The sequence below is a fragment of the Engystomops pustulosus genome, chromosome 1, assembly GCF_040894005.1.
Source record: "Engystomops pustulosus chromosome 1, aEngPut4.maternal, whole genome shotgun sequence".
Classification (NCBI taxonomy): Eukaryota; Metazoa; Chordata; class Amphibia; order Anura; family Leptodactylidae; genus Engystomops; species Engystomops pustulosus.
Genome location: NC_092411.1, coordinates 188,292,682 through 188,304,331, shown reverse-complemented (window position 1 = coordinate 188,304,331; position 11,650 = coordinate 188,292,682). Strand labels below are relative to the sequence as shown.

Below are 11,650 nucleotides of genomic sequence, written 5' to 3'. Positions count from 1 at the left end.
AGGGGTCTTTTAGGAGGGAGTTTTCACTGTAATAGTACTTCAGGAGTCACTGAAAACTATTTTGGTCCAAATTGCCTTCTAACAGTCAAACGGCGCTTCTTCCCTTCAACGTCCTGCTGTGTGTCCCTACAGAAGTTTATATCCACATATGGGGTATTTCAGTGTTCAGGAGAAATTGTTGAACAATTTCTGTGAAGCAATTTTTTCTTTTGCCCCTTGTGGATGCCAAAAAATTGGGGAAAAAGTGAATTTTTGATGGAAAAATATTCATTTTTTCATGTTTCAGCCCAAATTTTTGAACTCCTGTGGGGTCCAAATACTCATTATACACCTTGATAAAATCTCTGAAGGGTGTAGTTTCCAAATAGGGGTCCTTTGGGGTGATTTTCACTGTTATGGTACTTCAGGGGCTCTCTAAATGCATCATTGCCACTGAAAACTATTTTGGTCCAAATTGCCTTCAAAAAGCCACAGGGTGCTTCTTCCTTTCCACGTCCTGCTGTGTGTCCCTACAGAAGTTTATATCCACATGTGGGGTATTTTTGTGTTCAGGAGAAATTGTTGAACAATTTCTGTGGAGCAATTTTTTCTTTTGCCCCTTGTGGATGCCAAAAATTTGGGGAAAAAGTGAATTTTTTATGGAAAAATATTCATTTTTTCATGTTTCAGCCCAAATTTTTGAACTCCTGTGGGGTCCAAATACTCATTATACACCTTAATAAAATCTCTGAAGGGTGTAGTTTCCAAAATGGGGTCCTTTGGGGTGATTTTCACTGTTATGGTACTTCAGGGGCTCTCTAAATGCATCATTGTCACTGAAAACTATTTTGGTCCAAATTGCCTTCAAAAAGCCACAGGGTGCTTCTTCCTTTCCACGTCCTGCTGTGTGTCCCTACAGAAGTTTATATCCACATGTGGGGTATTTTTGTGTTCAGGAGAAATTGTTGAACAATTTCTGTGGAGCAATTTTTTCTTTTGCCCCTTGTGGATGCCAAAAATTTGGGGAAAAAGTGCATTTTTGATGGAAAAATATTCATTTTTTCATGTTTCAGCCCAAATTTTTGAACTCCTGTGGGGTCCAAATACTCATTATACACCTTGATAAAATCTCTGAAGGGTGTAGTTTCCAAAATGGGGTCCTTTGGGGTGATTTTCACTGTTATGGTACTTCAGGGGCTCTCTAAATGCATCATTGCCACTGAAAACTATTTTGGTCCAAATTGCCTTCAAAAAGCCACAGGGTGCTTCTTCCTTTCCACGTCCTGCTGTGTGTCCCTACAGAAGTTTATATCCACATGTGGGGTATTTTTGTGTTCAGGAGAAATTGTTGAACAATTTCTGTGGAGCAGTTTTTTCTTTTGCCTCTTGTGGATGCCAAAAATTTGGGGAAAAAGTGCATTTTTGATGGAAAAATATTCATTTTTTCATGTTTCAGCCCAAATTTTTGAACTCCTGTGGGGTCTAAATACTCATTATACACCTTGATAAAATCTCTGAAGGGTGTAGTTTCCAAAATGGGGTCCTTTGGGGTGATTTTCACTGTTATGGTACTTCAGGGGCTCTCTAAATGCATCATTGTCACTGAAAACTATTTTGGTCCAAATTGCCTTCAAAAAGCCACAGGGTGCTTCTTCCTTTCCACGTCCTGCTGTGTGTCCCTACAGAAGTTTATATCCACATGTGGGGTATTTTTGTGTTCAGGAGAAATTGTTGAACAATTTCTGTGGAGCAATTTTTTCTTTTGCCCCTTGTGGATGCCAAAAATTTGGGGAAAAAGTGCATTTTTGATGGAAAAATATTCATTTTTTCATGTTTCAGCCCAAATTTTTGAACTCCTGTGGGGTCCAAATACTCATTATACACCTTGATAAAATCTCTGAAGGGTGTAGTTTCCAAAATGGGGTCCTTTGGGGTGATTTTCACTGTTATGGTACTTCAGGGGCTTTCTAAATGCATCATTGCCACTGAAAACTATTTTGGTCCAAATTGCCTTCAAAAAGCCACAGGGTGCTTCTTCCTTTCCACGTCCTGCTGTGTGTCCCTACAGAAGTTTATATCCACATGTGGGGTATTTTTGTGTTCAGGAGAAATTGTTGAACAATTTCTGTGGAGCAGTTTTTTCTTTTGCCTCTTGTGGATGCCAAAAATTTGGGGAAAAAGTGCATTTTTGATGGAAAAATATTCATTTTTTCATGTTTCAGCCCAAATTTTTGAACTCCTGTGGGGTCTAAATACTCATTATACACCTTGATAAAATCTCTGAAGGGTGTAGTTTCCAAAATGGGGTCCTTTGGGGTGATTTTCACTGTTATGGTACTTCAGGGGCTCTCTAAATGCATCATTGCCACTGAAAACTATTTTGGTCCAAATTGCCTTCAAAAAGCCACAGGGTGCTTCTTCCTTTCCACGTCCTGCTGTGTGTCCCTACAGAAGTTTATATCCACATGTGGGGTATTTTTGTGTTCAGGAGAAATTGTTGAACAATTTCTGTGGAGCAATTTTTTCTTTTGCCCCTTGTGGATGCCAAAAATTTGGGGAAAAAGTGAATTTTTTATGGAAAAATATTCATTTTTTCATGTTTCAGCCCAAATTTTTGAACTCCTGTGGGGTCCAAATACTCATTATACACCTTAATAAAATCTCTGAAGGGTGTAGTTTCCAAAATGGGGTCCTTTGGGGTGATTTTCACTGTTATGGTACTTCAGGGGCTCTCTAAATGCATCATTGTCACTGAAAACTATTTTGGTCCAAATTGCCTTCAAAAAGCCACAGGGTGCTTCTTCCTTTCCACGTCCTGCTGTGTGTCCCTACAGAAGTTTATATCCACATGTGGGGTATTTTTGTGTTCAGGAGAAATTGTTGAACAATTTCTGTGGAGCAATTTTTTCTTTTGCCCCTTGTGGATGCCAAAAATTTGGGGAAAAAGTGCATTTTTGATGGAAAAATATTCATTTTTTCATGTTTCAGCCCAAATTTTTGAACTCCTGTGGGGTCCAAATACTCATTATACACCTTGATAAAATCTCTGAAGGGTGTAGTTTCCAAAATGGGGTCCTTTGGGGTGATTTTCACTGTTATGGTACTTCAGGGGCTCTCTAAATGCATCATTGCCACTGAAAACTATTTTGGTCCAAATTGCCTTCAAAAAGCCACAGGGTGCTTCTTCCTTTCCACGTCCTGCTGTGTGTCCCTACAGAAGTTTATATCCACATGTGGGGTATTTTTGTGTTCAGGAGAAATTGTTGAACAATTTCTGTGGAGCAGTTTTTTCTTTTGCCTCTTGTGGATGCCAAAAATTTGGGGAAAAAGTGCATTTTTGATGGAAAAATATTCATTTTTTCATGTTTCAGCCCAAATTTTTGAACTCCTGTGGGGTCTAAATACTCATTATACACCTTGATAAAATCTCTGAAGGGTGTAGTTTCCAAAATGGGGTCCTTTGGGGTGATTTTCACTGTTATGGTACTTCAGGGGCTCTCTAAATGCATCATTGTCACTGAAAACTATTTTGGTCCAAATTGCCTTCAAAAAGCCACAGGGTGCTTCTTCCTTTCCACGTCCTGCTGTGTGTCCCTACAGAAGTTTATATCCACATGTGGGGTATTTTTGTGTTCAGGAGAAATTGTTGAACAATTTCTGTGGAGCAATTTTTTCTTTTGCCCCTTGTGGATGCCAAAAATTTGGGGAAAAAGTGAATTTTTGATGGAAAAATATTCATTTTTTCATGTTTCAGCCCAAATTTTTGAACTCCTGTGGGGTCCAAATACTCATTATACACCTTGATAAAATCTCTGAAGGGTGTAGTTTCCAAAATGGGGTCCTTTGGGGTGATTTTCACTGTTATGGTACTTCAGGGGCTCTCTAAATGCATCATTGCCACTGAAAACTATTTTGGTCCAAATTGCCTTCAAAAAGCCACAGGGTGCTTCTTCCTTTCCACGTCCTGCTGTGTGTCCCTACAGAAGTTTATATCCACATGTGGGGTATTTTTGTGTTCAGGAGAAATTGTTGAACAATTTCTGTGGAGCAGTTTTTTCTTTTGCCTCTTGTGGATGCCAAAAATTTGGGGAAAAAGTGCATTTTTGATGGAAAAATATTCATTTTTTCATGTTTCAGCCCAAATTTTTGAACTCCTGTGGGGTCTAAATACTCATTATACACCTTGATAAAATCTCTGAAGGGTGTAGTTTCCAAAATGGGGTCCTTTGGGGTGATTTTCACTGTTATGGTACTTCAGGGGCTCTCTAAATGCATCATTGCCACTGAAAACTATTTTGGTCCAAATTGCCTTCAAAAAGCCACAGGGTGCTTCTTCCTTTCCACGTCCTGCTGTGTGTCCCTACAGAAGTTTATATCCACATGTGGGGTATTTTTGTGTTCAGGAGAAATTGTTGAACAATTTCTGTGGAGCAATTTTTTCTTTTGCCCCTTGTGGATGCCAAAAATTTGGGGAAAAAGTGCATTTTTGATGGAAAAATATTCATTTTTTCATGTTTCAGCCCAAATTTTTGAACTCCTGTGGGGTCCAAATACTCATTATACACCTTGATAAAATCTCTGAAGGGTGTAGTTTCCAAAATGGGGTCCTTTGGGGTGATTTTCACTGTTATGGTACTTCAGGGGCTCTCTAAATGCATCATTGCCACTGAAAACTATTTTGGTCCAAATTGCCTTCAAAAAGCCACAGGGTGCTTCTTCCTTTCCACGTCCTGCTGTGTGTCCCTACAGAAGTTTATATCCACATGTGGGGTATTTTTGTGTTCAGGAGAAATTGTTGAACAATTTCTGTGGAGCAATTTTTTCTTTTGCCCCTTGTGGATGCCAAAAATTTGGGGAAAAAGTGCATTTTTGATGGAAAAATATTCATTTTTTCATGTTTCAGCCCAAATTTTTGAACTCCTGTGGGGTCCAAATACTCATTATACACCTTAATAAAATCTCTGAAGGGTGTAGTTTCCAAAATGGGGTCCTTTGGGGTGATTTTCACTGTTATGGTACTTCAGGGGCTCTCCAAATGTATCATGGTAACATAAAAGTATTTCAGCTAAATCTACTATGCAAAAAACCTGGTTGTGCTCCTTCCTTTCTATGCCCTGCTGTGTGCCAGTACAACAGTATACCACCACATATTGGGTGTTGGCATATTCAGAAGAAATTGGGTATTAATTTCTGTGGAGCATTTTGGTATTTTAACCACTGAGGATGTGTAGATTTTTTGAAAAATACATTCATTTAGCTATAAAAAAATTAAATTTGATAATTGTACCTGATTTTTTTTTAACTCCTGTGAAACCATTAAAGGGTTAACAACTTTCATAAAAGTTGTTTTACATTCTTTGAGGGGTACAGTTTCTAAAATGGGGTCATTAAAGGGGGTTTTCTCTCATTTAGGCCTTTCATCGTCACATCAAACTTATCTAGCCCTGCAAAATATAGATTTTGTCGATTTTCACAAAAATCTGAAAAATCACATGTATAGTTATAAGCCTCCTATCTTCCAAAAAAAAGCATAATATGCTTAAAAAATCATGCTAACGTAAAGAAGACTTTAGGGTGATGTTAGTTAGTAAGTTATTTGGGGGATATGACAATCTGCTTGAAAAGTAGAAATTTCCAAAGTTTGAAAATAGCATTTTTTTCAAAATTTTCACCAAATTTCCATTTTTTTCATAACCAAACGCAAAAGTTAGCACCCAAATTTTTCAACTAACATAAAGTACAATGTGTCACGAAAAAACAATCTCAAAATCAGCGGGTTATGTTAAAGCGTTCCGAAGTTATAACCATTTATAGTGAGACAGTGCAGATTTGAAAAAATGGGCCGTGTCAGGAAGGTGAAAAGTGGCTTCAGCGGCAAGGGGTTAATGCAACTCTATTAGGACTGTAGATTACTACCTGCTTCTCATAATTTTTCATGTGGTTCTATTATAGTTTATGTAACTGTCAGAGAGACACATACATCTGGTGCAACAGACCCCAACTCACACCACCTATCATACATTTATGATCTTTATTTTATGGCAGAACTTAGATGCAATGTATAGTCCTTTTATGATGCCATGCCATACCCTGAGGCAATCACTGGATGAATGGAGTGCTAGCTATGAATTTTTGGTCCCAGTTATGCCCATTGCTGGGGATTCTAGACATTGGATCCTATTAATAAGGGTCAAAAACTTGAAGAAACTTGAGGGTCTTGATAATAAAAAAAGGTGCCACTGCCAATCTTGATACTGACTACTACCTACCTGCCAGGGGTGGATTAAAGCTGCCATGAGCCCTGGTCTGTATGAATATTATAGCCCCACAGGGCCGGATTAAAGGAGGGGCTCCCGGGGCTCGAGCCCCGGGGCCCCCACCACTTTCACTTTTAAAGGGGCCCCCACCAGTTTCCCACAGTCAGCTGAGTCGCTGACTGTCTCTGTGTGATGCGCAGCATCAGACATAGGGGTCTAGGATGTCATCTATGTCAGTGAGACACAGCTGCTATCACTGGAGGAGATCGCCGATGCACTGTTTACAGTGGCTATATACTTCCAAAAACATTATTGGAAGGGCCCCCACCAATTTGCGCCCAGGGGCCCCCACCACCCTTAATCCGGCCCTGTAGCCCCAACAAGTACAGCTATCACTTCCTACATATGGTACTTCTCGGGGAATGGAGGATGTGCCCCTTCTGCCAGCTTTCAATCTTTGGTTTCAGGACCTTTGGAGGACCTTATGTACATGTGTATTTAGAACAGGAACAGATGTAAGAGGATTTCATGTGTGAAGCCCTTCTCTGTATAGAATTTGGTGGGTGTTTTGGGTGGCTATGGGTCCCCAAGCTACCACCGATGTGCCTATATTATAATCCACTACTGCTACCTACAACGCTGCAGAACATGAAGATGGAGATGTATACCAGGGCCTGCCATCACAACAAATACTTTGCCTACAGACTACACTGACTCCTCGCCTGTTCGCCCCATCCAATTGATGACACCCCAATATACACTAAAACAAGAGCCCAGCTGGGAGGGGGAACATAGCAATTATAAAGGGACAGGGCAGAGGAATGAAGCTTTGGCTGAAGTAAATCCTATGTGGGTCTCTCTGTTGCCTGTCCACCTCCCGCACTATCCAGCGCCTGAATAGCCGATCCTCTCTTCTCACAACTCCTCTATGTAGACACAGCGCCCTCCATTCTGTACCGGGGGGCGCCGTACAAGACCGTGCTGCAGTAGACGCCTCAGCCATTACTAAGGACTATGAAGTGGCCAGGTTTAGTGTCTGTCACCGTCCAGCCCTATCATCCCGGGTACAGCGGAGGTACACGAGAAGCCTGTCCCCGCGCTGAGCATTTTCCTGCGTGTGAACTCCCCTCCCCCCTTTCCTGAGTTGTGAGGACCCTCCTCCCCTGTGGTGGCCATGTTCCCCCAGCAGTCAGTGAGGTTGTGTGCAGTATCTCTCTCTGCAATCCTTCCTTCTTCTCCTCCTCTAGCACCCGCAGGACAGCAGCATGGCAGTGGCAGTGGGCAGACAGACTGTAAGTTGGCACTTATTTGCATGACATCTCTGGACATGTTGCATTGTGATTGTATTTCCTCGCCTCATGTGCCTGTATCAGTGACCAGTGCTGCTCCCAGGGCTCCTTTGTCCTCCTTCCATCCCGTCTAGTAAATTCCTCCTTCCCCTCCATCCTGTCATGGAAGCCGCTAGGATGAGCAGAGATGTTATGTTCCTATGAAGCGTGGGAGTGAGTTATGTAAGGGCTGCAGCGGCTGGCATACACCGAGATGTGCTGCTAGGTGCCAAGGATCACATCAGTAACATATCAGGAAGGCTCGTGTGGCATGAGGATTTACCAATGACATACACTGTGGTGTGGTTCTGTATGTGAGGAAAATGTGTGTGCAAATTGCTGCATAGTGCTCAATACAACGACACTGAGCCCAAGAGCTAGCAATCTATAGAGCGCCTGCTACTGGAGCATGCACTGTGACAGAGACATCACCTGCCCCTTGTATTGTCTGTGTGCTGTGGAAAGTTCTTTTCTATTGTTATTGTTTATAAATACCTTATAACGTTATAAGACAACCTTCTGTATTCTGACTTGCTATCACAAATCTGATGCTTATTTACTATGTTTAGTATTTTATAAAGTGAAGCAAAATATCTCTGAAAAATCCAAATCCACAAACATTCCTGGTCGTGTCTTGGTGAGGGGAATATTTTATGAATGTCCTATGTTTCTATTCTCCCCTTTCAAACGTGACAAAAGATGTTCATAGTTGTAGTAAAAGGGTGTGGTTCTTTCTCCTCTTCATTGGTCCAAGACTTTGGAGTTTGTTAGAGGTCTCAGTAAGATGATAAACCCAGGACACAAGGGGCTCTTGTGATTTGGCATGGGTTTACCCGCTTGCATGCTTCTAGTATTACAGCCAGAGGAGGTGTTAGAGGTTACAATACAAGATCTGAAGGCATCTCTTTGTTGGCTGCAATGGCCGGATGGAGAGGCCTCACCCCATCCCGCTCAGCTTCCCCCCCTCATCCAGCCTTTGGACAAACAGTTATCATTTCCTCCCCGAATACAGTCTGGCTATCTCTGCAGTGTGGGCAGAGCAAGTAAATGGGCGCCAGCCAACAGATTCTCTTTCATTTCTACAGTGTAAAGTTTCTGTCTCCCGACTAATGCAGAGTCCAAAAAGTTTTTTCAAGCTGTCACTCCAGTTCTTAAAGGAGCACTAACCTTCTGCAGCCTATACCGTAACAGCTGGTTATATAATTGATGTGAAAATATTTCTGGAATAAGGCTGAAAAAATCATAGGACCTGTTAGACAGTGAACCAGTGAAAGGTGCCACTGTAGGATATCTTTTGCTTAGTTGGCCAAATAGGGAAAATTCCCACATGGCAGATGTTGAAAAATTTTTTATTGTCCCATTCATCCTAAAGGGTTTTTCAGGAGGTTGAAAAACCCCTGTTTGCTTTTTTCATAAACAGGACCACACCAAATCATGGTTTGCAGTGTTTTTGGTAGAAAGCAGACACTTTTTTCATCCTCCAAATACCCCCTATAGAAATCCATTTAGTTGTAGAAATAAATGTGTGGCATGTAATATACCCTAGAAATGCGCCTTCAGTGATGTAAGAACTGTGCATAAAAGGGCAGATACATCTAAAATTCAATGTGTGACTCATTCATTGTTTCAGGCACTTAGCACCGCTCTAGATGCTTTTGTGACAAGAATAGTTGTGGCTGCAGGACTCCTAAAACATGGTTTCTAATTGAAGCGTGACAGTTTTCTGGTACAAATAAATGTAAGTCAGCCTTGAGCAGCCAGCAAAGTATGTAAAATGTTTTAACTCTGTCACACAGATTGACCCATAGAGCACCCTTAGCAATGGCCCAGAGCTCATGGACTGGGGCACACTGACTTCCTCAGGACTCAAATACATATACAGGGCAGGAGGCATTTGGGGGCCCCAGGTATACTATATCAGGCTTTGCATACTGTGTTTGGTAGGTTCTCTTAAGACCCCTGTTAAATTTGGCTGTAGATGAGGGAAGCATTGATGTTTACATTCACCTTGTTTCTGTTAATATGTACTCTTAGAAACCCTAATGCAGGTGTGAACTTATTGATTAGGTAGACTTAAAGAGGACCTGTCACCACCCCAGACTTCCCATTGAATGGTGTCAGAATATTTTAGCATACTCACATCCCCCCACCCGTGCTGCAGCTCCTCCTTTCTGACGATACAGACCTCAGAATCGTCAGATCACGGGGGCATATCTTGGGAACGGAGGGGGCTAGAACAAAAATTCCAAGTGCCCCAGAATCATGATACTAGCGCCTACATGCCGGTATGTTCAGTTTGGGAAGTCTGGGGTGGTGACAGGTCCTCTTTAAATACGGTAGAACTTGCCACAGGTCCTTTGGTTTAGTGTCCTTAATCACCCATTAGTTTATTTCCCTCTGTTTCTTTTTAAAAAATCGCCCTGTTTGAGGTCTCTCCATGGGCTCTTTTAATCCATTTTCCTGAGGATTTTCCAACTTTTTTTTCGGCAATTTTTAAAAATTCTATTAGTAGTAATACGTAGTTGTAGTTTCTTTTATTATTTATGTAGTTCAAGCAGTTAGTTAGAACCAGAACAAAACTTTAAAACACTTGTTGATGGGTGACTGCCATTCAGCTCCATTTTCTTGAATGGGAATGAGCTGCAGTACCACAGTCCATACATAATCCATGGACAGAAGCGACACAGTTTTCCTTTTGAATTAGTTTTGGACAATCCCATTTAACTTAAATTGTTAGCACAGGAGCTGTGTAATGCTTATCTTGCGTCTCTGGGAGGCAGTTTCCCACACTAATAATGCACAGCTGTTATTGGTAGATTTCAGTTTGAGAAATTGCTTGTCACTTTAATGTGGGAATGTACAGCACTCCATGTCATATGGGGTGATATCTCTACTAATTTGTTTCTAATACTGTACATTTCCCAGCTGCTACATACAAGCAGGGTTGTCATGGCCACTTAGGGCTTCAAAGAGTGATGCAGTCTGGTCATGGAATCATGTAAAAAACTTCTTCCTTTCTTTGTCTGTTATTCTCTCTCCATCTTGTTATGAAGTTGGACACTTATGTTTAGAGAATACATAGAAGCTACAGTATATGGAGAGAGGCAGGAGAACAGAGAGTAACAGCAGCTAGGTCTCGGTCATTGAGAAGGGAGTCAGCAGTTATTGCCTTACCTGGGAACGTTTTTCGGCACCAGATGCACTATAAAATATTTTCTTGTTTCATTGTATTAAAATAACATACGATATGAAAAATGACCAAGGTGGAATGGAGGCTGGTCTACGTGTTTCAAGCGTTTGTCACGCTCTTAATCATGCCTAACATAGGTGTGACTAAACCTTTAACATATACCTTCTACCTCCCTCCGAACCTGAATTTGTTAATTCGGAGCATGTGTACAGAGACAACATACTTGTTTTCCACAGATCCAAGTCTGGGAAATACCATTCTCTGCACATGCGCTATAAGAGGGCACAGAAATACTCTCCAAAACTGGCATTATAAGCGGGGCACAAAATATAAAATCGAAAATTACTTTAAATTATAAAAATAGAATTGAAGTTAGCTATTTTAGTTCATTAGTTTTTGGAATTCTGTAACGTTAGTTCATGTCTTAAATTCATTCCAGTTGGTAACCTAAAAATCCAATAGGCTTCGTGATACTCAATACTAGGTTCCCAACTGTTATGAATTTTGGACATGAACCAATGTTCCAATATTACAAGAAGTAATGAACTAAAATAGTCCTACAAAGTTCTGCATTGAACCACTGCAGTCCGAATGAAATGACCTGCACCTATTATATAGGGAGACCGGTGAGCTGAATAGAACTTGTTGCATACAGATTGCTTTTCCTACCTCTACAGAGCATCTTCAGGAGAACAAAACCAGGAGATATCGGATGTTATGTTTTTTATTTTACATCATGCCTTACATTTTGGGAACAGTAAGGATACCCCCACATTGCCTGGACTGTAATCAACCAGAGTGACAAGTTGTGTATGAAAGATGGAAAATGATTTCAACTTATTAAGCAATTGTGCTGATAGCATGTAGTGTCAGAAAAGACTTTGATGCTAAGTAAT

The 11,650-nt window shown here is 40.9% G+C and overlaps 1 protein-coding gene across 8 annotated transcripts in view; it reads left to right on the top strand.

Moving 5' to 3' along the window:
* The first annotated feature begins 7,252 nt into the window (after nucleotides 1-7,252).
* The window catches only part of SEPTIN11 (septin 11), a 74,905-nt gene continuing 70,507 nt past the window's right edge, over nucleotides 7,253-11,650 (top strand). For 4 of the 8 annotated variants that reach the window (XM_072115718.1, XM_072115701.1, XM_072115680.1 and 1 more), the window contains exon 1: nucleotides 7,262-7,528. In XM_072115718.1, the coding sequence (XP_071971819.1) occupies nucleotides 7,502-7,528 (27 nt within the window). In that variant the 5' untranslated portion in view covers nucleotides 7,262-7,501. Of the gene's footprint in view, nucleotides 7,529-11,650 lie in introns of all 8 variants that reach the window. The other 4 variants (XR_011848834.1, XM_072115668.1, XM_072115659.1 and 1 more) reach the window with 3 other exon arrangements.